General features: G+C 42.4%; 1 protein-coding gene across 3 annotated transcripts; it reads left to right on the top strand.

The window, feature by feature from the left end:
- Positions 1 to 1063: 1063 nt before the first annotated feature.
- Positions 1064 to 18769, top strand: LOC142085488 (lysosomal amino acid transporter 1 homolog). 3 transcript variants are annotated; one of them, XM_075157499.1, is made up of 11 exons: positions 1064 to 1134; positions 1261 to 1391; positions 3983 to 4106; positions 5507 to 5590; positions 5717 to 5852; positions 7104 to 7233; positions 8356 to 8446; positions 10224 to 10348; positions 11246 to 11341; positions 12310 to 12495; positions 18486 to 18769. In XM_075157499.1, the coding sequence occupies exons 4-11, from the start codon at positions 5515 to 5517 to the stop codon at positions 18585 to 18587; spliced, it is 942 nt and encodes a 313-aa protein (XP_075013600.1). In that variant the 5' UTR covers positions 1064 to 1134; positions 1261 to 1391; positions 3983 to 4106; positions 5507 to 5514; the 3' UTR covers positions 18588 to 18769. The 3 variants fall into 3 exon arrangements, with proteins under 3 accessions (XP_075013600.1, XP_075013598.1, XP_075013599.1); XM_075157497.1 differs by lacking the exons at positions 1064 to 1134; positions 1261 to 1391; positions 3983 to 4106 and having other exon boundaries at positions 5513 to 5852; XM_075157498.1 differs by lacking the exons at positions 1064 to 1134; positions 1261 to 1391; positions 3983 to 4106; positions 18486 to 18769 and adding an exon at positions 13478 to 13563 and having other exon boundaries at positions 5513 to 5852.
- The last annotated feature ends 7235 nt before the right edge of the window (positions 18770 to 26004 follow it).

Below are 26004 nucleotides of genomic sequence, written 5' to 3'. Positions count from 1 at the left end.
TCACAGTGCCAGACAAATGCTGCTCAACTGCCAAAACCAACACTGAATCATTGCTTGAGCAGCAATTAAACTAGAACAATGCAGACACCCAAGCCTTCCTTTAATCATTCTCCCAACCCTGTGTTAATTAGCTAGGCTGCAGTAACTACAGAAATGATGAGCCTATATGCGAATAAAAAGTAAAATTATATTAAAAATTCAGTAAATTATACAATTCTTCCCTATCAAAATATTTTAAAATATTCATGTCCAAAAGCACATCTCCTATAAAGATCCCAGGATTGCTCACTAGACTTCTGTGTATCGCGGATCACTAACTGCCATTACCAATCAAATTAAAAGGCGGCATTTAAGAGCTGCCAAGGCTCAGCAAGCGGGCACTGACACCGCAGAGGAAAGGTCACCGTGGTGTTTATCAGGCGCCCAGAGCAGAGGCTGGGTTTGCAAAGGGCACGTCGGCTTCACCCCTGTGGTAAACGAACAGCCAGGGGCCTCTTCACGCAAAACCTCGCTTCTCTACTTCTCCCAACGGCTGCTCTGCGTACGTGCCTATAGAGGCCCAAAAGCCATGTTTTTGTATAAAAGAGGGGTAGCACCACTGACATAACTGCCTAGGTCTTAAAAAATACCACAGTGGTTTGCATCTTGTCAGCAAAAGTGCCACTTCAGCTGTGTCAGCCACCCCCCGGGCCTTCCACCTGAAAGGCACAAGACAGACGACCAAGTTTTGTGGTGACAGCGCGCCTGTGGATGGTCGCTCCTCGTGACTGGGAGCACCGCTGCCGCCTTCGGCCTCAGTTTCCTCGCTCCACGCCAACACCTGCCCCCCTTCCTCGGGGCGAGCTCGGTCTCGGGGCTACGGCTCCCGGTCGCCGGCGTGAGGCAGCTCGGCTGAGGGGCGGCCCGGGGCTGAGGGGCGGCCCGGGGCTGAGGGGCGGCCCGGGGCTGAGGAGGGGCGGCCCGGCCGCGAGCGCGGCACCGCCGCCCGCCCGCAGAGGGCGCCGCGGCCCCGCCGCTCTGGCGGATCACGGCGGCGCCGGGCCGGGCGCGGCGCGGGCCTGCCGGGGGAAGGGGAGGGGCGGCGGCGCGGGCGGCCCGGCCCTCTCTCCCTCCCGTTCCCCCGCCGCGGGCCGCGTGGGTACCGGGGGGCTGCGCCGCGCTCCCCCTCCGCGCGGGGCCGGGGGGCGGCTGAGGGCGCGGCGGGCTGCCGGCGGGTGGCGGCCGCCCTGCGCGGGAGCGTAACCCCCTCCCTGTCCGCAGGGTCTTCCGTGCGGCGAAACCGCCCTCCGGTGGTGGTGCTGGTGGCGGCGGCGCGGGGAGAGGTGTGCGGCGCCGGGCGGGCCCGCCGCCCCCAGCCGGATCCCCGGAGCAGCAGCAGCAGCCCTCGCCAGGTCGGTGCCTGCCCCGCTCGGGTGCGCGTCTTCGCCTCCCCTGACAGGCCCGCCCTGGTCTCCCGGGGCTGCGGCCCTCGACAGCCCCCTCCCTGCCGAGCACGCTTTGCCATGTGCGCGGAACCGGAGAGCCGCTGCGCTTTCTTAAAGCCATTCGTAATTATTATTCCTTCCACGTTGCCGTCCCCATTCCCATTTCTCTTCTGATGACCAGGTACTGTCACCGTCCGGGGTGCGGGGGTTTGCACCCAGGGTTTGCAGAAGGCCATGAAACTGTTGCCGCCTTGACTTGCGAATCCCTTGTCTCAGCCTCCTGGGCCCACCTTCCCGAAGGGTAACCTCGGCACCTTTTGGGCTGCGATGCCTGCTGGGCTCTCCGGAAGAAAGGCGCTTCCTTATGGGGTTTTTTTATGAGCTAAGTTCCGAGTGTTCTGGGAGAGCTGGCCTTGGTTTCCAGGTGAAATTTGGTCATGCTTTATCATTAGCTCTGAATTCAGAGGCAGCATTCACAACCGGGATTATGTAAAAATGTGCTTAGAGAATAGCTGGAGACAAAATATGATGACCAGGTTAATACTGGGAAGTGTTTCAGAAGCCCTGAGTTACTCCTAAGCTTAGCTCCACTTTTTTTTTCTTTTCCCCAGGAGTAATTAAATTATGAATACTGTACAACTGAACATCCTTTTGGATTTCAAGCTGCTAGTAGCTGCTGTTTAGAGAACTTGCAAATCTGCCAAACACACATATCTGACATCTTTACACATTACTAGCGGTGTCTCGTTATTTGACATCCAGGAACACGCAGCAGCCAGAACGCATGGGTGTTCACGGCAGCTTGGCAGTTGGAGAGGCAGGGAATCTGTGGCAGGTCTCCCGGCTTCCAGGGAAAGCTTGCTTTTCCTCATCGGCGCAGTGAAGCTATACTTAATGAAGTGGATTTTGCTTTTAAACTATTGGCTATTTCTGTTGGCACGTTTTTACTCCAGAAAAGGGATTAAAATAAGAAAAAGAGTGTCCAAATAGGAGTCTCAAGCTACTAATTCCTTATTACTAAATATCTTACACCGTAATCATTTTATTTCTAACTAGACAAACACTAAACCTTTTCAGAAAGGTATGATGTCAAGGTTCCAAGTTAACTGTTCTGTGAAAATTATACCTTTACTGTAATTTTTCCAAATGCTAGTAAGTAGTATTTGGGCAGTAATCTAAGAAAGAATATGAGGTTACAGGCAAGGAATTGTTATAGGAACATAAATGACCTTTTAATATTATTTTCCTTTCTCATAATTGACAACTTAAATACTATAGGAAGAAAAGAAATGTCATAGCAATCTCCTTATCCTGTTTTCGGGTGGAAGGCATTTAATGCAACAATAGAAAAGTAAAAGCTTTTTTTTAAATGTTGAGGAAAAATTCAATGCAAGTCTCTATATATCTGGGGAGGGAACCGTCTGGATTGGTCTAGCTCAAACACCATTGTTCTTTTGAGCTGAAAACACAGTTATAAAATAGTTCAGTGTCAGAAGACGTAGCTTATTCGGTGAAGGGTATATCCTAATATGGCACACCCAGTCCAGGTGTGAAAATTACTGAAGATCAAACACTGACACCATTGCCTTTTGCCTTCCCAGCAATGGCAGGAGGAGTTCAGGTTTTGTGGCCGATACATGTAGTTCACGGCATCCAGTTGTGCTAGCCACTGGTGGAATTGTTGGTTTTGGTGATAGGGCTCTTACAGGGACAGTGTTTTGCTGAGGATTTAAGAAAAATAGCAATTATTGTAGGATTAAAAATACGGTCACAAGGACTGGCAACACAAACATTATTCTACTGCATAAATGTTAAGTAATAACAACCCAAGAATATCCACATGCTTTAAATGTGTTAAGTGTGTTGTGTGGCAGGAGGCCAAAGCTCAAGTCTTCAGTCATCTGGGAAGTGTAAGTGGCCTGTCTAATTCCTACCACTTTTTAAACTGTTTGGTTTTCTGTAATAGCTGCAGGGTTTTGGAGCAGGGTATAGCATAAGATCAGGTGGTTGAGTCTCAGTTGCCTTGTTTAGACTTGCTACCACATAGTCCTTGATCTTGTAAGAGAACTTGTGCATGCATGAGTCCAACGGCAGTCATGATATTCAGACATGGTTTTAAATACCATGTTAAACCTAATTTTTCAGACATGGTTTTGAAATACCATTGTCAATCTTCTTTTTTTTTTTTTTTTTTTTTTTTTTACATCTGACATATTTTGCTTACCTTTAAATGGGCATTTTGGGATGAAGCTTAATAAAATGTATAAGGTTTTTGTCACGATGTTTACGAATGGTTGAAAGTTCGTGCCTAAAAGCTGCCTAAGTAATATGTGTGCTTTTATGTTTCCCTTTTTAGTGGGTGGTAAAACCCTGCTCAGCTGCAGAGTGCCAGAATGGGAAAGCTTACTTGAAACATTACTGGCAAAGTTTTTTTAAAGTTTAAAAAATATTGTCAAAGGTGGCTACGAAGTCTAATAACTTCACCAGTATAAGCTGAATATATCTAATAGGCTCAGTGTATGAATACATGTTCTTTTTCTATCATTTGATTGGTTTAGGTCCAATGATGACAGCTCTCTTGAAAGGCAGTCAGTTTCTGCAGAAAACTTGTTCCAGCATTTAACACCACAGACACGTGAAGTCTCATGAAAAGCAAAAGCAGGTTTCTCGATGGCTAGCAAAGTGAGTCCTAACTTTACAGTGAGTGAAGCTCTATGAAAACTGTGTGACGCTTTATCAAGATTTGAAAGTAATTTCGATGCAGGTTGGAGGGTGGCTCCAACCTGTTACACTGCAGAAAGGGTGTACTGTCAGCCCTTCCGAGCCCTGTCCCCATGTGTGTGGAGTGAAGAACATCAAAAGTCCCAGCCACAAACATCAGGCCTTTGGGGACTGTTGTCTGTGAGATACTAAATAACTTTATTTGCTTCTAGAGGGATGCTCTTATACCTCAGTATTACTTCTTCCTGTTTTATGAATTTGCTCTGCATCTGAGATGTTCCAAATGGTCTTAGAAATTTTCACCATCTTACTGGTTCTATATCTAGCTTTAAATACTAAACAGGTGAACCTACTAGTATAGTCCTTATTTTCTTGGTTTGTTTTTTTTTTTAAAAACAGTGCATTTGCTCTGGCTTTTTTCCTTAATAGCTAGTTGATTTAAGACTCCTCTGTATGGGGAATTATTAACCTTCAGAGGAATTAAATTATCATCAGAATGAGTGGGAAATCAGCTGGTTTTTGTCAGCAGGAAGTTTCAAGTAATAGTAATAGATAATTCTGCATTTTTGTTAAGATTTTCTTCAATTTTGTAGGGGTTAGCCTTCTAAGTAAATATTAAAATTTCAAATAGGATGGATATTTCAGCAGGAACAAAAAATATCCAGAATTATTATAATTAACTATAAGAAAATATTTTTAAAAGTCAAACCCAACCCTCCCCTGCTTCAAAATTTAAGCCGTATTGTACTATTATGTTTCATTCTGGGGATTTTGGAGGTGGGAATGCCCTACATTTGCCTTGTGCAAGTTTCTTATGTTTTCTGTCTTTGCTCTGGAATATTAAGTCACGCAATCTGTTTGACACTATGTGGAATCACTAGTTAGTCTGATAGGCTAGATAGATTCCGGTAGACCTTAGAGCTCGTCTGGAATCTGAGTCATAAGTGACTTCTTTTTCATAACATTATCCTGAAATTAGTTGTATAGAAAGCAACTTTATGTTTTGTAAGTTTGAGTAGAGTGTTCAGAATCTGGGCTAATATGTTACTTTATTGGCATAACGTTGAACATGAAAATCAGAGTTTTGGTCTTAAGTGCAAATAAATTGCACTTTACCTTGTAGCAGATTGCTGGCACCTCAGTGTAACTGGCAGTCTCAGTCTAACACAACCTCAGACTAAAATGCTGAAGTGATATAAATCTGGAGTGTTGCATATTTGTCAAGAGCTAATGAATGCGATGGACCACAAAGTATTTTGCTTTCTTGGAAGCCTAACTTCTGTAAGCAATAAATATAAGCAAGCATTGTAAGGTTAATGTCTTATTCACACTGGCTATATTTATTTCTTTGAATTTGGCAGGTTCATTTATGAAATTGGAAATAACTGTGATATCAAGCATCCGTCTGGATGCAGAGGTCTTTTCACAGAGGATATTCAGCATTGGTAAACGGATTTTCGGATTTGCATGGGGTAAAAATGGAGGCAGAAATAAACTTCTGAAATTGAATCTCGGTCCAGGAATGATGGCTTCTCAGCTGTATACACATGCTTTCAATATCTCCCCAATAGAGAATAGGAGATTGTGCATAAATGGAACACCATGGATTTGGCATCTTCTAGAAGAATGCGTTGAGAATGCGTGGGAGTATTGGAGCGTTGTCATAGGACTGATTTCCATTGTCTGTTTTCTGTTTGCTGCACTACCGTAAGTTTGAAGTCTTAAGCAGTCCTCAGATTCAAACATGAGTAATCTTGCCTGAAGCCCTTTTCAAAAGCTGTCTTTTTTTTAATTTTATCTTGGATATGTTTCTCTATCTGCATAATACAGATATAATATGCCAGAGAAGCATGTTGTTCATGTTTGCAACAATATTTGGTGGTTGACAAATGAGCTTGATGTACTGTTCTGTTGTACTGACTTGACACTAATCTCTGCCACTTAGAGCAAATGAGAATAAATCACCTCTTCTCTCTTATCTTCTCCACCCTGAGATGTGTGTGCACACGCAGGCACACTTGCAGCAGAAGCTGGCTCAGTGTTTATTTAAACCACATGCTATGTCACCAATACTGATGTGCTGGCTCCTGCCAATGAAATTTGGACTGAGAAAAGGTCAGAAACAGCACGTGAGTTAGCACTTCGGTAGTGCTAAATCAGTTGCTGTTTGGTCGCTGGCACTGGGTTCAGGTTTCAAATATGCAGGTAGGAGATGACAAAGGAGAAGTAGAAATGCTCCCAGCAGGTGAAAATGCCTGAAACAAAATGGGACTGGCTCCAAAGTCCGTCCCCATAAAGGGGATATAATTTACTGAACTAGTAAAAGGGCTATGGGAATCAAGCAAAATAAAACCACTCTTAGTAAGCTGTTGAGCTTCAGAAATATTAGTTGAAATAGTAGTTGAAAGGGGGCTTTACATTAAAACTGTCATGTTAGTGAGCATGGAATTCATCAAGACATGTCTAATGGACTCACGTTTGGGATTGCTTCATAGTCCCCATTGTGAATCTGAGTAACAGCTCTCCAATTTAGAGGCATAAGTTTAGTTGTCAGCTCTTTTAGAAGCTTTGTTCATTCTTAGCCCTTCTATGTTAAATAACAGTGTTTTTCTTATTTCAGTATTTTAAAGGCTGGTATTTACAGCAGATGAATATAAAATGCTTACAGCATCGTTCTGGTGTCCAGAAAATGGTATTTCAGGGCAGGCCACAAAAAAGGAGCACGTGCAAGCAGTAATGAGGTTGTGATTTGAGTCTTTTGTTATGTTAGAGTAAGACATGGTGAGCTATAGTGATACTGAGTTGTTCTTCAAAAGGTAAGTGGAGTATTGCTGTGATAGGTCTCTTGTGGTTAGCGTTTTAATCTATCTTTATTCAGATTTTGAAAAATGTACTTCTGAGCTTATTAAACATTTTTTGCTTACGCTGTTTTACAATTACTTCTGGAATTTGTGCCAGTCAAATTTATGTCGCCTGTCGGAATGGAAGAGTGGATCAAGCGCTGTCTTTGGGCTTTCTGCTGTGCTGGATAGCTGGAGATCTTACAAATTTCGTAGGCTGCTATTTAACAAATCAACTGCCAATTCAGGTAACCTGTCAGTATTCCTACTTTTTGATTTATCCTTTTCAAACTGTCTCTTTAAACTCTAGGATAACTTAATATTGCACAGCAAAGTATATACTGGGAAAGAAAATAGTTTTGTATTCTGTTCACTGATCTACCATCTATAAAATAAGTCATAAATTCCCACATATTTACATTGATACTGTTATGTGTTATAGGAACCATTTCACACTTGTAATTAACATTCAGAGACTTACTGGGTGTTACTCAATGGTGAATGAAGTGGGGAATTTTCATTTGAACTTCAGCTTCAAAGTAGGCTTGCAGAGCAAATAGGCCTGGAAGGGGCTGGAAGGAAGTTGTGTTTAGCTTGTAATAGATCAAGCTGTTGTGGGGCAGCTACTCTTTAAGCTTCCTCTTGGTTTTTATTTGTTTTTTTTAAGAAAACTGTTTATTAACAGGGAAATACTAGTTCAAAGCTGTTAATGTCTGAAAATGTATTTTCTTCACTAAGAGAAGGGTTTCTCTGAAAGGAACAGTAATTTTCAGTACTACATTAATTGTGTCTGAAACTTTCTTATCTGCGGTTTTTATTTTTGACTCTTAATTAAAAGAGAAAGAGGTATGTGTCAGCCACCTGCAGAAGTTTTCACAAGCTGGAGATGGACCCAAGAGTGGACAGAGTTGTCTTCTCTTTTACAACTTAACATGTGCTGCTAACCGTTCATCTCCTCATTATGAAAAGGGGAAGAGAGAATGTCGGTTTTGTCTTACTGAGGGAAGAGGCACTGAGTAAGATTAGTAGCTTCCGAAGTGCTGGGAACCAGGTGGAACAGACTTAAGCTTCTGGGCAGGAAGGATTTATCAGTCTGCCCAGGTAGGAATTTGTGCTGTGCATCCTGGAAAATGACCAGCTATTGCGATTGTGTCAGCAAGTCCCTGTGGCATAAGATTTACACAGTATTCATCTGCAGCAGTCTAACTTGTTTTGTGCTGGAAATGCTTGCTTTTTTTTTTTTTTTTTTTTGGCAGTGCTTTGCTATTTGTCATTCACATTATGATTATGAAGCAAAATTTCCATGCAGTTAAGTTAAGGTATTTTGAACTATTTGTATACTGAACAAGCAAATGTATCTTCTCTTTCAGATTGTCACTGCCATTTTTTATGTTAACATGGATATAATTATGATTTCACAATTTGTCTACTATAAGCTCAAGAATCAGAAGATGACAAAATGTAAGGTTTTTCAACAACTAAAATGTTCTCTGTAATGTAGCACACTCTTTACTTTGATATTTTGTACGTTTAAATAAATTTTTTTCAGAGGGATCCAAAAATAGAGTGCACAAATTCTGGTTGAAGTTGTTAGGCCTATTGCTTCCAGTTTTTTCAGGCTCTTTTGAAAATCCTGCCTCTTCTCTTCTCTGCCTTTCTCTTTTCTTACCCACATAATATCTGTAAATATTTTCCATGTAGTACTTTCAGTTCATATAGACATACAAAATGTGGTAGTTTTGTGGAATCTGGTTCCGTATTTTAACTTACTCCATGGTTTTACTATCTACTTACAGCTATCTAAATATATGTGTAAGTTGAAAGCAAGCATTATTTCTTTGTGTGGTTCAGTTAGTTTCCTCCATGTTGATTGAAACCGGACTTCATTTGCTTATAGCATAAAATATCTTGACATCTTCATGTGTTCTGTTTCAATACATATAGTTAAAAAACATATTCAAGGGGAATGAAATTACTTGAGTTGTGCTTCATAAAATCCTGGCAGTAGTTGTAGTATTCAGCCCACCAATGGACTACTGTTTTGACTGAAATGGAAGACAGAAAGCTCTGTTCACATTGTATCAAATCAAAAACATTAACTCATCAATCTGAAAAAAAAAAAAGTAAGTATCAAAGAAAATCCATGGTGCAGCAGAGGTAACAAAAAGCTGAAGTGAAACAGATGCCTGCCCAGCAGACTAAATAAGGATGAAGCAGATTCATTCAATATGGAACTGATAATAAACCTGGAGATAGGTCAGTGCTGAAGATATTTCCTTCCTGCTGCCTACTCTTGAAAACAAACACAGGCTTTTGTACATTTTAACTGCCAGCGCCTGTTTCAGCTCAATGGTTTGCATAGCTGGAGAGGGAGGAATGGTACTGTGATTAAAGCTGTGAGAGAGGGCTTTTCAATACCCAGTTCTGGAGCAGTTACCCTAGACCAGTTGGTCAGTTGTGCATCTCAAAGTGCAGCCTGTGGAACAGCACTACTAAGTCTCTGTTATTTAGACTACAGGTCTTTAGGACAGGCTTACTAATGCCGTACAGCAATTTGTTCCACTGGTAACAGTGACTGCAGGACTTTACCAGCATCTTGTAGATACAGAAGATAGTGTAGCTCCAGAGTTCTGCAGGGTTGTCTGCCATTTTCAAGTTGTCTTGTAAGTGTCTATGGAGACTTGCTAGATGGAGTCTGTGTCTTTGAATATGTGAGCCTCGGTAAGGCTCAATATCTAGCTAACCATGGACATAAAGACTGGTCCAGCAGAGCACTTAGGTTACATATTTATCTTAAAGATATTTTTGTTAATTTAAATTTCAAATATCCTTGCTTTTGCAGTTTTTAATCGGGATGTGCTGAAAGAAAGCTACATTCTATTCTACTTAGCAGTTTTCTGTTTATCAGCTGTTATTTAATAGTGAACTATTAGGAGTTAATATAAGAGATAAGCTGAGTATGAAAATTTTCTCTGTCGGTAGCAATGCCTGCTTAAGGAGTTCCCCTTCTGTTCCTGCACTGCTACCCTCAGTTGTTGCACGAAGACACAGCACAACTATGATAGTGAGCAGGGGTGGGCGCAGAGCCCAGAAGAAAGAGGTGGACTTACATTGCTGCCAAGAAAAAGATACATGAAATTGTACCTTTAAATTTACATAATTATATTGCAAACAAGAAGTAACCTTAAATCAACAGTAGATGTTATTTTTCAGCTAATTTGTTTGTATGTCATTCTAGGCAGCAAAAACCTGAAGAATTTCTGTATAACTTGGATCATGGTGTGTATAGCACTGTGTGTTATTTTACCCTATCAGCTGTTACTAAGAAACCAAGACCAGAGTACAGTAATCGAAAGGAGTAATGTAAGTTCTTACCTGCTTCCATTCCAAAAAAATCCCACCCAAAAGGGTCTTGAAAAGATTGTGTACTCTGAGCTTTAAAGACATTTGGATGACATTTTTAACAATGATTTAGAAATCATAAATGTGGCACCATGTGCATTTTTAACTATGGACCATACATCCCAAAAATAAAGAAGTTATAAAATTGCTTCTTTTAGCAGCTTCCTGTGCTTATTCTGTCCCTTGGGTCATTAGGATGTGCTGCTCTGCGAAATAACACGTATAAGTGTTGTGTTTCTGCCTGTGTTAAATACCGTAGACATCCATGTAGAGACTACACAGTCACAAGTGAAATCAATAAAAGTGGAAAATTACAATTGTACCTGCTGCTGCTGTCATTTCAGCAGGAAAGTTCACAGGCTATTCTAGCAATTTTATGGCCTTCATACTAATGCCAGTAAAATAATTGTAATCCAGCAACATTGCCCAGCAGGGAAGCAGCTTATTTTCAAAACACAGCTAGAGTGAGAAAACTAGCAACTCTTAAACTGTGAAAAACGAGTATTTTGCTTTCTCCAGACAGGATGATTCATTTTTTTAGTGGCCCTAGCTACAGTTCTTAGTTTTGGTTTGAATTATTGTGCCCAGGCTTTTTTAGCAGGAGGACTGGATTGATATTAGTGTCGTATCCTAAAGCCTGGCACTAGTTTTGATCTCAGTCATGGCTATGACGCAGCAGTGTGCATTGTTGTGAGATAAAGATTAAACCCTTTCTAGCCCTCTTTGGTCATTTGAAGAGCAGCACTGAACTGCTTTGAAAGGAGTTCTGTCCAGAAAATCAGCCAGTGGACTGTCAGTTTAATCCTCTGAAATGCCTGAAAACATTGTTGCCAAAACATATCTACCTTTCTTTTTCAGAACTCTCTTGATATGATTGAAATGTCAGGCTTCATTTGTGGCTATATATCCTGCGTGTTTTACTTGGGAAGTAGATTTCCTCAGCTGTATAAAAATGTAAGTAGGTTTTTGGCTAAGTACACTTGTATATTTTACAAAATACTCTCTCTTGCTTTAGATGTTGGATTCTCCCTAACAGTGAGCCCTCTTGAACTCGAAAGCCTACTTTGCTTTTGTGACTGTCTAAAACGGTAAAGAAAAAAAATGTTTTTTTTTTTCCCCATTCAGAGGAGGATGGTGAGAATTTTAGGAAAATGATGGTCTTTGATTGATGGAAGAGGATTGATTGGTAGGGGAAGAGAAAATGTTTACAGTTGGATTTATCAGATATGAGCAGAAACATGCTTTGTGTGATTGTTGTCATGAGCAGGTGATATCTCCCCTTTTCTTTCTCCAAACTATTCTGCCTTAAGTAACCAACCATGGGATCAAAAGTTAGAATTAGAGGAAAATTAGTTAGAATTTTAGCCCCTTTTCACAAAGATGCTATTACTGGCTTTTTTTTCCCCACAGCCTCTTCACTATTAGTATATTAAAAAAAAAAAACAAAAAAAACAAAAAAACCTTGCAAAAAACCCAAAACAAAACAAAACCCCACAACAAAAGACCTGTAGGTTTTACATTGTCAATTGTATACAGGCATTTTAATTGAGTATGGAAATGATTAGTTCATTTCTAAGCCTATTCATATTCCCCCTCTACCTTTTACTTCACAGCTGGAATACCATAATATTTTCAAAAAGGTTTAGTAAACAGACTGATAGAGCAACAGATTTCTTTAGAACTAAATATCATTTGGAAGCATGCACTTACATAAAAATTACATTAACCAGAGCTGCTTCTAAGAATTATAACAATTTCTGTAGTTTTCAGTGATATGAGCTGAAAGTACTAAGCTCGGAGGATTCAGAGCCCAGGAAGAGATGGACAAGAACGACTGAAAGTCTTTGTCTTACAGTACAAAGTGCCAAAATTATCTATAACTGGCTACCGTGATACATGTTTTAACATTTCTTTGTATTTAGTTCCGAAGAAGATCAACAGAAGGCACCTCTTACCTGCTGTTTGCATTAGCCATGATGGGAAACTGTACATATGGACTGAGCCTTGTTTTAAAGATGCCAGCTACTAAATCCTTCCGGGCCCTCTACTTTTTACACCATCTTCCATGGCTCATTGGGAGCTTAGGAGTTTTGTTTCTAGACATTTTTGTATCCTTTTCCTGTTATAGCTAGAGTTTCTCAGGTCAGGCTTATTAATAAGTAGATAAGAAATTAAGTGGATTTTTTTTTTTAAATAAAAATTTTTTGTATGATTCTAACCTGATCATAAAATCTTAACTTCTTTCTGAGCAATAATTTGTATGCTTTTTATAATAATATTTCTTGATAAGAATAACAGGTTTATAGAAAATATCTACATTAGAGCTACATTGCATAGGTTAATTTATATCTTGTAGCCAATACGTAGTATACTAAAGGCTGGCGGGGAGGAGTTTTGCACATTGTGCTGTTTTTCTTCCGTTTGCTGTCTGATACATGTAAAGAAACACAAACAAACACAACAAACCCCAAACCTGCTTGTTTTTAAACGCAAATATAGAATTATAGCTTTGAGAATTTGGTTAAATTGTAAATGTTATTGCAAGATTGTATTAACGTCAGAGACAAACAATGAGGTTTTGGCAAACTTAGTTTCAGAAAATAGCACTTAACAAAGAAGTGCTGCAGCTACCCTTAGCTGTATAATTCAGGGCAAAACTGAGACACTGAGTGCCTCTGAAAACCAGCAGCTATGCTCATTCACTCATGCTAAGGGCTAACCGACTCCCGGTTATGTAGATTATTATGCCGGTTTCTTGGAAGTCCTGAGCAAAATTAAAACACTGTAATTTTTTATTCATACATTCAGGGGACATATGTAAGATGCCCACAGGATATTAGTTATTGTTAGTCATGCTCTTTCTAGATTGAGCACTAGATTAGCATTCTGTGACCAAGAAATTAAAAGCAAAATGTTTAGAGTAACATTGTGCTTTTGCTTTAAAAGCCTAGTGAATGGTAATGTGATGGTACTTGGTCTTACTGTTCGCCAATAGGTTTATAGTCACCTGTCTTGTTACTATAGCTTATATTTCACTTAAAATAGTATAAAGAGGAGATTTTCTGATTTTTCCTGAAGTAAAAATTTTAGTTTTGTGTCTGAAAACATCTTGGTACTTAGCTCCGTGAACTCAACCTATAAAACAGGATAAAATGAAGAGTGATCTCAGGACCATGCTGAAGCATATTGTGTTAATCTGTTCCATATTAAAAGGAAGTTCTTTACCAGATTTACCTGGAACAGTTCCAGAAGTTATGATTCCCAGGCATCAGTCTTGTCTTTCTGATTAAAGTAATTTCATAAGCCACTCCAATTAGACTAGCGATGGGACAGCCGACCCTGGCCTTTGGATGGACTGTTAAATTATAATGTCATTCAGAATAGCCATCTGTGCTTTTTGCATCTCCAGCATGGCGATCGAAGCGAGCAGTTTAGTTAAACATTCTGCATTGTGGGAACATAATACTTCACTACAGTGGTGAGACTAAACTGTGGTTCGGGGCCTGTTTTGAAATAAATTGTAGTTTTATCTTTTATGAGACACTGCAGGTTTTTTTGCATGAGCAGACTGTAGGGATTCAGGGTTGCTAGCCCATGTGGCTGGCCTGAGCGCTCAGGCCTTTTGTTCCACGAACGAAGTAGTGACTCTTTCTTCCACCCCCAGCCCCCCAGCTGGAAACATAAACCGGCCAGTATTTATTTACCCAAAAAACCCTAGAACTTGATCTTGATGACCCTTACAGTATGTTATATGCATATTTGCAGATGCCTTTCTATGATGTACTCTGAAAAGGAACTTGGCTACAAACCTCCCCCCTCTCTGACCCTGGCCCAGGATTGCAGTGCCAGTGTGCACATGACATTCATTTCTGGGTTCTGTCTTGATTGGAGTCTGAATCCAATCTTGCTAATAGTCCTCCAGTTCAAATTATATTGAAAACAGATGCTTCCAAATCAGGTTGAGGAGCTTATAGGAATCTAGTCAAGTATATAGTGTTAGTTGAAAATGTATGAAGTATTTGTAATCAAGAGAAAACAAAAGCAGACCTCCTGCTTTGAGAAGCCCTGAAGGTATGGAAGTCAATGCTTTTAAAGAGAGCTTCGTTACTGTCTCTTGCCAAGCAAGAAAATCAAACATCTAGCAAACTGGTATGTCATGTTGGACTAGAAAACGAAGAACAGGATCACCTGGGTTTTGGAAAACAGAGGAATTAAACCAAAAAGTCAGAATTTCTAAGAGGGAGGTGTATCATAATTGATCATTTGTGTAACAGTCAGTCTCTGTTTTGAGGAGTAGTTGCAGAAATTGCCTAATTCTAGAAGACTTTATTCCTGATAGCGTCCAGGGTTTCATTAGGTGGAAAGTAAACTCTCATTTCTCAAGGTCCAAGCAAGGATTAAGAGTTCACTTACTCTGTGTCTGCTGCAGTATTCTTTTGCTTCCATCTGACACGGCTGGCATTGACTATTTTTAGAAACAAATGGACTCCAGATCATAGCTGAACAGCAGCTCCAGCGTTACTTAGTGCAGGATTACACTGGAGTTGTTTCAGCTCAGTTTAACAGGATAACACGGTCATCCTGTTTCCTTGGTGTCTAAAGTTAAAGTTATTTGGTTGCACAATAAGCCAGTTATTTTCAATAAATAATGGAAGTGTCCAATTGTTTGTAAAGTATGAATTGTCCTCCTTTTCATTTTAAGAGGAGTTTCATAGCATTACACATTTGAATTAGAAATTGGACGTGATTTTCTTTTGCAGGAAATGTTTCCTTCCAACTGCCGCTTTGCAGTGAAAGGTGGTTGGAGTTTCTCAAGAAACCACAAAGCCCAGGGTTTAAATGGGCCTGAGAGATCCTCTTGTCAGTCAGAGGCGCTTAGTCCAGGTTTGCCTATTTTAAGGTTCCATGGTGGACATTATTAGAGCTTTATTTTATGTGCTTGATTACTTCGTGTTTCACTTGTACACACGGATGCAATACTACATATTTTAAAATACTACATCAGTTGATGAGCAGTTCTGCCCTTAGACTTTTAGCAGCAGCCATCACTAAGTTTCCAAGAGACTGAATCTAGTGCAAGTTTTTCCAGAAAACTTTGTCCTTTTCTCTAAGTCTACAACCCTCCTTCACCCTGCTGCCTTCCTCCCCTGCTCCCACCAAAACCAAACAACTCTGCTTTGTGTTTAGTTCAGACAAAGCCCTTTACCAAGATTTTTGCCTCCTTTTTTTTTTTTTTTTAATTTGACATCACCCTATTGTCAGAGAACTGTGTTCAAATCGTCCACATGTACTTCTTTTCATTAAGCGTAGCCAGGTTGTTAGTAGATAGCCAAAGTATATTCAGCAAGAGCCAAGCTGTTGTACACAGACTCTTCTCTTGCACCTTTTGTGATTTGCAGGGCAACTACTTGGAATCCATTATATACTTCTACAAAACATCACGCTTTGTAATTTAATTACACTTTGCAAAGAATATAAGTTTGACCTGACAATTCAGCCAGGAGATTTGCACAGCCAAACATACAACTTCTTCTTTGCGCTTTTGTCTCAAAACTGTTTCGTTTTTTGAATTGTCATTAAATTGTTTAATTTAATGAAACAAATCTGATACACTAGCTCAGTGGCTGACACGAACTTTACTCTGAGAAGTCAGTTTGGTTGTCTCCTCCACTTTGGGCTGTCTGCATGCTTAGGTCTTAAAGTTTCCCCCAGAAAGTCAGCAAGTTAGTTTCTATATTAAGTAGTCTTGGCAGTTTAGCATTTATTTAAAAAATATGAGCAGCTGAGTACATATGCTACAAAAACATATTCTGGAAATACTGTTTGATAAGCTCCACATAACTTGTGTTTATAATTTATTCCTCCTTAAAAGCTCTGTTCTGTTGCCAACTTGGTGTGAAGAGCGATAGTGCACGGTGCTACAGCCCAGGCTTGTCCCAAGCCCACAGTATGATTTCAGCAAATTTGATTCCCAGTTCACAGTTTCTTTTTCCACCAGTGCAACTATTAAGATTTGGGGAAGTGCTCGGCTGCAAGTACAGTAAGGCCTATAAAAAAGAAAAAAAGAAAAAGGCAGGAAATTTAAGTGGTAGCTGTATATGCCATAAAACTAATTTGCTAAGCTCTAAGAAGAAAGCATTCCCCACATAATACTACAGAAAGACTAAAAAAGGAGTGCTGACCTGCTGTCTCTGAAGGAAATCCTGTCTAGTCTTTAGTTGGGGGGCCTCAGAGGTGGGGTGCTGGAAGGCTTTGGGAAGGTGGGATAGTTCTTGGGGCTCTGCCTAGGATGTAGGCAATTTCCTCTCCATTCATCCAGGCCTCCCAGAAAGCTTCCCCCCCCGCCCTTATTTTTATAAATAATTAAATACATTAGCCTCAAACTTCTCACAACCATTGCCTACCAGCCAAGTTATTTTAACTGATCTAAAGTGTTCCTGCTAGAATTCTGTATGTCAGATTTCCTCCCAGAGAAACGATTTCATTTTTAAAATCGGTTTTTGCATGTAACAGCAGTGGTGATCCAGGCTTTATGAAAGCTGAACTTACGTGAGCATACGTTGGAATTTGTACCAGGTACCTGGGTATACAGATGGCCACTTGTTTCTACACCACATACCTTTAAACATGCTTTCATGCAGATCCTTATATTGGAGGTTCCCTTCTTGACCTCATCTACTGCACCTGCTTCCGCCCACGTAACGTCCTTCTCGAAGTTTCTTCATCAAAGTTGGATAGCAGGTAATGTTGGGTTTAGCATAGTCTGCTGCTGAAATCACTGCATCTTTTAGAAAAAGAAAAAAAGAATGCCCAAAGTGAGGATAAAAGTAGGAGCCATAAACCCTGGCGTACAGAGAGTATTGCCGCTTCGCTGGTGGTGGTGGTTTGCCTTGGTGAAGACAGGCTTCTGGTACCTGCTGCTTTGCATTTCACGTCATTTCCATATTGATCTACTCTGACTAGAAAATCTTTATTCTGTAGGATGCTATGCATATTTCTTAGAATAGAATAGAAAAGAATACTTAAGGGAAGGGCATAGCTGGATAGGTTTGCTTGATATCTTTATATCTTAAAATGGTATCTCTATCGGAAAACAAAGCGTTTTGTATCAAGTTCAGTACACAAGTATAAAACTCCTCAACTATCTAGCAAAAATTTTGAAGAGTAAGACATCTCTCCTGTCCGTTCTAACCCCCATTTTTTTTTAAATTTAAAGGCTGTGTATGCTCAATGTCAATAATTTTGTTGGAGAGCTGGAACCATCAAGAAAAAGGACAAGTACATTCTTTTTAATTCTTTTTAGATTAGCAGTATTTCTAATGGTCTATTTTACAATAGAAATAAATAATTATGTTCAACACAATTCTATGTTGAAAACGGCATTAAATATTGAGTCATAGTGTTGTCTGCGTGTCAGTGCTTGTAAAAACTGCCTAGAATTTTGCAGGACATGAGAATTTTGTTTTCTGATCCGGTCCTGCTGATCTATCGCTAAGAAAAGTTTTTAATACTTTCCCCTCCTTACCAGCATCGTTCCTCAGCCCTGCCCGCAGCATATACCACTGAGGCTGGAGTAGTACGGGGCAATAGCTTTGATTCCACATTGTTCCTAGATGAACCTTGTTCCTCTTCTGCTTCTAATGAGTTTCACACTTAGGACCCTTGCAAGGATGAGGATGAGGTAGTAAAGGATATTTTCATGTGTGTTTGAGCCATATAACCAAGGGGATCTGAAGTTTTGAGTTAGAATTTTTCTGTATGTTCCCTTTTCTAGTGCAAGTAAAATAGGATTAAAGTTTTTGCCATAAAGAAGTACTGAAAATGAGCGTTAAGTAGGATTTGGAAAAGGTTATATGCTAATGTAGAAAATTCCACAGTCAGGATTAAATAAATGGATAATACTTACACTACAGTACATGAATTAGATACAGCAAGTTTTAAGCTTTCCTCTGCGGACTGTGGTATTCAGAGTCTGTGCCAGAACGAAATGGATGGCTGCTCTTATTCTGTACAGCTTATTTTGGTTTTAATTGAAAGCAAGGGCTGCAAATGCTACCTCTGTATCCTAGTAAATTACTTCCTTACCCAAAAATAACAGGTGACTGTGCAATTCATCCTGTACCGTCAGCACAAGGAAAGGCAATCTGGTTTAGTAGCACTGGAAGTGGAACCATTGCTGGTGAACGAGGAGACTGCCTAGTGTCGGGCTGGATTCGGCTCCTGTTTTCATTCGATTTTGCTCTTGGATGACTTTGACAAACAGTTAAGATTGCAGTTGCTTAGGGACCAAATGTATTACTTATTTTTTATTATTTATGTTGTCATTAATACGTCATTACTTATTTGCAAATGACATGCCAATAATAAAATATTTAATATTTACTGTGTTGTTTCAGGATAGATACAATTTTTTTTTTCCTGATTTTTTTCCCATTTTAGCTCTTTCTCCCCAAAGTGTGATATGGAGTCACAGCAGTAGGTGCTGTAGAAATATTTATTTGACATCATGATACAGTGCATATCATGGGATGACTATTTATTTTTAGATGAACACGGACATCTAGTTAACACTAGCGCGGCTGGTTTAAAAACAATGGATGAGATCACCCCCTGGCCTTGAACCCAGCCTGGAGTTACAGCCTGCTCAGTCCAGTTGCATTGTATGTAAGACTTGGCCTGTTTCATTCCTACTCAATTTTGTATGCATTAGAAGAAAAAACATCCTGTAATTAAGTAACTTCAATGCAGAGGATCCATTACTGATGCAAAAGCAGAATCCTGGTATAAGTTGGTGGGAGCCTCATGTGCAGCTCATTGCAGAGTGTCACTATGCGTTTTATTTTTAAGAGTTAAAGCATTTATACATCCATACCTGTGCGTTCCAAGGAATATAATTACTGTATGTTATCATATACCCCATATAATGTTTTTGTACACGTGCATTTTCTTTGCAAGCTTCTGGTTTAGATAAGTACAAAAAAAAAATTATACGCTAAAGAGACTGTATCTTGCAGTTGAGGATTTTTTGCAATAGTGTTGCATTTGAAGAAAACTTTAATAAAATTATCGCAGAGAATAAACTCATTAATATTTCATTGAGCACACGTATAATGATTCGCTCTTCAATAAATAAGTTTGTGAACAAAAGGGCTGTTTTTTATAAAAGTCAGTAAGAGCATTTTATACATTGGTGGGCTTATGAAGCTCATTCCCTTTGATTTCAGATAACTGTTGCAGGGACACGATTTAAATTTTGTGTTTAAATAATAAAAACAAATAATACATTTATTTTTAAATAATAGAAGAAACTAATGAGTGCAATTGATCGTATCTAAATTGCTGCCAAAATGAAGCATTTTTCTCTCTGAAGTTTTATAGAACCTCACGTACCACTGGTAAAACCCCATGAAACAGGGTTGGGGTGGTTTCGGAGGGCGGGGGGCAATCTCATCCCTGCTGCTCTGTATGGAAATTTAATTTCAACTTCTGTTGCAGCAGTAACTTCCATGGGTAACTGAATTCTGTGGTTTTGCTAGAAATTGGGTCCCGTCTAGTGTTGTCTGACTGCGAGATGGTGGATTAGGTGTCAGTGGCACAACGTGCCGCGGCAGGATAAACCCATTCCGGCGGCTCTGTAGGTCCAGAGGCTATGGTCCTGCCGGCCACCGAAAATACTACTTGGTAATCCCGGCGTCGGAGGTGGTGGTTCAGGCAGTGCCACGATAGCTGCGTAAGGGGATTTGCCAAGTCGCGTGGTGAGAAGCCGAGTACTTCTGAGACGTTCTGCAGCTCTGCGCGGCGCTGAGGGTTTATGCGAGGTCTACCCCAGTGAAGCCGGTTACTTTATTAGTCTCGCTGTGTACTTACAGCGAACAGGTTTTCCCTGATTTCTGAAGCGAGAGGAGGGTATTAGAAGTTAACCTTTTCAGTACATAAATTAAAATGCAATTTGTCGTACTCCCAGATTTATATGCTGTACACATGAGATTATCAAACTCTTGCCTGGCTGGTGATTGAAACCATGACTTGTTACTTTTTAATGCAGTTAGAATCTGTTCTTGCGTCATTTCTTCAAGGATTATTTCCCCTTTTATTGCTATGTGTAATCTATTTTGGGATGTCTTTCTATCCCCATTTCATACTACTGTTTATTAGAACAGCCAAATATGGGGTATATAAAGTTACTGTGATTTAATTTGAGAATTTTAATGGAAAATGATTTAACTTTTAAAATGTGAAGCGATTATAGTTATTTATTAATAGTTCATGTATGTATCTAATATTTAGTATATGGGCCAACCAAATAGTTGAGAAAACGTTATTTCTGATTAGCTGTTTGACTGCAAGAGCTGATCAAATGCATCCAGTTGTCCTTGCTGTTTCCTACCGCCTGTTAGGACGTAAGCTCTTTGTCATCCCTTTGCTCAGCCCACGAGTACTTTCTCAGAACCAGACCCAGCCGTGTCAGAAGGAGAAGGTAGAGCTGTGCCCAGGTGTACCGGCTTAGAGACTAAAGGGCAGATCCCGATCACCTCGTCGTTAATCTCAGACGGGAAAATACAGCCTAGAGCTTCTATCACCACTATTTTGTTGGAAAGCAAAGTGTCTTAATCTTCTCGCTTTATGCTACTAATTCTTCCCCCGTGCCGCATGTAATCCAAGATTAATGGCATTGTTTTCTAATTTTATTTTTTTGACTATCATGGAAATCTCATTAACTAGAGGAAACATCTAAAATGTCTTCAGGGCTTTATTTTTAAACAAATTAATCAAATAATTTAGCTAACAGTTCTCCATTGTCCCCAGAAGATTATTCTGGGAATGGAGTTACTCCTGGCCGTTACACATCCGTTTTGATCACTTGTTTCAATAAGAAAAATATGTACTTAATTCGCCACTTCTGACTTCTGAAATTGTAAATTTGCCAGTGACCTGATGCCACGACACCGAGCCAGGGCACCGCGGGTCCGTGCACCCCGTGCGGGCTGTGCCTGCGGCCCCGGCAAGCGAGAGGGATGCAGCCAGAGCTGCCTCTGCAGCACAGCGCTTCCTCCAGCGGGTCCGGGTCCGTCCCCTGAAAGCTCCTCGGTGCTGCAGCAAGGGCTGCTCCAGCTGCTCCTCCAAACCCCAGTTCGTGAGCATTTCCCAGCCGTTCTTCCAACAGTCGGGGGTCCAGTGGGCCCCATCACCACCAGGAGGGGTGAATCCAACCATTGCTGTCGTGTGTTTGAAGGAAATTTTGATGGTGGCAGGGACAATTCACGAATAGTCATAGCTTGTAGTACTTCGGTGTCCGTCCATGGGGCTGCTTGCCAGATGCTGCTGAAAATACATGGTATGGAGACAGGGCATTGATTCATATCGTGATGAGGGGGGTCGCCGTAATGTGCTCCAAACAGCTTTTAAATGATGACTGCGGAGGAATTAAGACCAGTTTAATCTGACTAAATAATACTCCTAATGATAAACCATTAAAATCAAGTTGACTTTTAGATTCTAGCAATTGTATCAGACAAGGTGATTACACTCAACATCGGTATTGATAATCATTAAAATAGATTGAACTATCGACTGAGAAATAAGAAACGCCGTTGCCTCCGGCAGAAGTGCTGTTTGACTTCACAGCAGTGCCCTCCTGCTCCCCGAAACTTCTCGCTGCTACGTGGAGGTGCAGGCAGGTACCGGTTACTGTTCTTCAGCAGCATCACGTGCCTCAAAAATAGCACCTATTGTAACAGCACATCTTATCTGCAAACGTCTTTGGAGGACGGGTTGCAGACTTCGGGAGGAAAGAAGCATTGCATCATTTTGTCTGACCTGTTAGCGGGCCACAGGCTTGTACCCCTCCTGCTTGGAGCCCAAGCCATTGTTTGGCTGAAGGACGTCTTCCAGGGTCTTGACACACCCAGAGGGAATGGCCCTCGCTGGGAAATGAGCTTTTATTTCTCAGCGCAACCTCAGCGACTATCGTTGCATTTCCTTCAGCAGCAGCCTGAACTTTCTCCTCTTAAAGGAAGTTCTTGTAGATATGGCCCGAAGTGACTCCTACATGGAAGTTCTTCTGATGAAGCTGAACAATGCAGCTGCATGAGGTCCTTACTGGGACGGCAGCATGAGCAAAGCCTCAGCGTCTGAGGTGGAGCGTAGATGGACCCGAGGTAGCCGTAAACCCACCAGCCCATGGGCCAGGCGTCTTGCACAGACTAACGCTGTCTCCTTAGGGGACATCGGTGCAGGTAGGACACCGAGCTGAAACCGGTGCGGGTTCAGGGAAGGCTGGGGACGCCCCCAGGCACCACAGCCCATGGGCAGAGCGCCGGTGGGGGGGGACGCTGGAGCAGAGCAGTTGGGCAGGGTGACACGGTCCTCTGCAGCCCCTCTCCTCCAGGACTGTCCCCTAGCACTGAGGTCATGGTATCTACAGCAAAACCAAGGACTTCTGCAGGACCAGCAGTAAGTGAAGATAACGGGAAGGACCAGAAGAAGCCGAGGAAGGGGGGTGTAATGCGGGGGGAGAGGAGAGGGAGGGCTGTCTGAAGGGGAGGAGAAACCACCTAGTCAGAATTATCTTTTTTTGCCATAAGCAGCACTTGCTGCCTGATGGATTGGCCATAACATGGGAGCTTGATGTTAAAAATATCCTCCCTATCAACGAGAGAGGTGTTTTGCAAGTGGGGAGAATGGATGATGCAGAAGAGTTCTTGGGCGCGTTGGAGGAGAAATTGCTCAGTGTTAAAACGGCTTCTTGGAAATAGTGTCCCGCTGCAGAGCAGCCATCCGGCCGGTGCTTCACCCGCCGCCCCTTGCTGTAACGCGGCCTGGCCGTATTCGGGGCGCCCCGGTGAAGTGTGGCTGCTGGTCTGCTTCGGGGATATCGAACACTCCCTTGTCTGCGCCTTCAATCGCAAAGGGCTTTTTTAAATTGATTACTGGTCTGGCTCAAGTTATTGTATGATCCTGTAAATATAGAGAGAAGATGGGCATTTTATGATGTCTGACTTTCCTACAATATTTTTTTATTAAGTAAACTGTAATGGAAATATTGGGTTTTCATTTCTTGCTTGCTTCTTTTCCAACAATTGCCAGTAAATCAAAGTTGCAAAAAGCCATCTCTCCCTCTGCGCTGGCAGAGCTAACGGCAGCCTGGTGGTCACTTACTTTTGGAAATGATATCGCCTGATTTCTAGGCACTCAGCAGACTTCAGTGCTGATGTATTGACACTTGCAGCTTTCAGATCAAGGAAATAGTGGAGGATAGCATTTCCAGCAGAGAAATGCCCATATTTTAAAATAAGGACTGCCAGCTGTAGTTACGCCAATTCGCTGAGATACAAAAGCGCCACGCTTAGAAAGCAAGCAAGTATTTCTTCCCTTCTTCTTCCAGCATCTCTGCTTGTTTGCGTGTCTCATACAGCCCATCAGGCTGTTGGATAGCACCGAAACGCGCTGCGAGCCCCTAGCCACGGGGCCAGCGGGGCTGGGCTCGGGGCACCTCTCCCATCGCACGTCTAAGGACCCACAGTTGGGCATTTTGACCCCTTTTGTAGCACGGGCTCATTTGAGCTGACCCTGGACAAATGTATGGAGTCAATGATGTCTAAGCATGTCTGTGATCATTAATTTGGAGATGAGTCCTGCAGTACAGCCTCATCTCGCAGCGCTTTCCCTGGGTTGCGAGCAAGCAAAAACTCATATGGAAGGAAAGTTTAAATGCTGAATATAGAATTTTCTTCTGCATTTCTGTGTCTGTTTTTTAAAGTACGAAAGCTGGAAGCAAGTCCTCGGGTGCTGCAGTCCTCTCTTGTTTATATATTTATAGTGAAGAAGCAGGAAATGTTTGATGTAGGATGAAATGGTAACGGGCTGTTGAATTACCGGCAGCTGCGGGGGCAGAGCTGCTGCCGAGCCGTGAGCCGGACCTCGCTCCGCTCAGCCAGACCACGCCACCGCTCCACAACTGGTTTATTTTCTTGAACCAAAGCTGTAGTGAAAGCAGTTCCTTCCACTTTTATCTTTGCTCGTTGTTTTTTCCCTAAATATTAAGATTGTTCAACTAATCAGCAAAGCACCTGCCTGCAAACACAGGCAGAGCCCGACACAGGCTGCGCGCTCCCGTCCCTGCCCCGCGCTGCGATGCCGGGCTGAGCCGCGCACCCGTGAAACCTCCTTTTAGACCTTTGCAATGCCATATACTTAAAACCAGAAAGAAGCCAGCCCCGGCTCAGGTTTATTTAAGGATACCTGCCGGCAACAACTCTCCCTCACGCCGGGGATTTGGTGGCTGAAGCCGCACGCCCTGGGCTGGCCTGGCTCGCTGCCGCTGTGCTGGGTGGGCGCTGGCCTTGCTCTTCAAACCCCCTTGGATGCAGCCCCTCAACATGGGGGTTCTCAGCAGAAGGGGCACTGCTCACCGGCACGGCCGCTTTCGTTTCCCCTTTGTAGCGTGCCGGCACAACTGCAGGGCGAATGCTTCAGCCTGGGTCGGTCCTCGGCGCTCTGCTTCCCTTTTACACACGTCCTGTATCAACAAGTGCGTTTGCCTGGCCCATCCTCGCTGCGTCGGGTCAGGGGACCTGGTGCCTTGAGCAGGCGATGGTCGTGCGGTGGCAGAGGGCTGGGAGCCCCGGGGCATCGCCGCCTGCTCCGTAGGCGAAGCTGCAAGCCCACGGTCCCAACCCCGACGGAGCCGTTCCCACCAGATGGAGCAGTTGCCGTTCCAGTGCTGCCGAGCCGAGAAACCCCAAACCCTGCGGGGCCCCGAGGGGCTGCAACCCCCGGCCCCGAGGAGGGACCGGCAGCGCGTCCTCACAAAGTGCCCTGCAGCCGCCCCGGCTGATCTCGTCTTTGCTCCCAGGATGTAAATCTGGCATGAAAGTCAGAGAGCTGCGAGGGCCGAGCTGAAGCACTGCCTCTGATTTGTCCTTTGCTTTGCTTTTTGGCAGCTCCTCATTTTTCAAGTGTGCCCAAGCCTCTGTCCTTGTTTTTTTCTAACTTTGCCGTTTGCAGTACAAGCCAGGCACAGGGGACTGGTGCCTTTTTAGCAAACTGCCTCTTCTCACCTGGTTTGGCCAAAATGCTCGAGTTTTTCATCTGATCTGCTGGAGATGAAGCTTGGGGTGGAAGTATCCCCAAAAGCTGGAAGGCTCAGCCTGAGCTCCAGATGTTGCAGTTCAGAACTGGCTCAGTGCTGGCGAAATGTAAAGTTATGATTTATTATTGCATGCAGCGTAATTCATTTTTGCATTGAAAGTAATGTTATGTTATATAATCAAATCTCATTTGTTATTTATTGCGTTCTCCCCCTGCACAGATGTGGAAGCTCTACCCTCTCTCCTGGTGGATCACCTCCTCCGTGCTTTTCCTGGTGGGCCGTGGGGACCTGCTACGGGATGGTGGGCAGCGCCGGGGAGCAGGCAGTGCTCCTGCCTGGGGCTGGAAGGATGGGACGGGGCAAAGTCCCTCCAAAGGGAACCAACATTTTTTGTTCATTTGTGCCCATAAAATTACAATAACTTCTGCAAAGTGTGACCTCGGAGCAGCCGAGCTGGCCGGCAGTGGGTCAGGAGCCATGGCTTGTCCTGGGAGATGTGTCTCAGCAAAACATTTGCAATGAAATG

The sequence above is a fragment of the Calonectris borealis genome, chromosome 9 (genome assembly GCF_964195595.1).
Source record: "Calonectris borealis chromosome 9, bCalBor7.hap1.2, whole genome shotgun sequence".
Lineage (NCBI taxonomy): Eukaryota > Metazoa > Chordata > Aves > Procellariiformes > Procellariidae > Calonectris > Calonectris borealis.
Note: the sequence above shows the minus strand (reverse complement) of the source record. Positions and strands in the feature narration are given on the sequence as shown.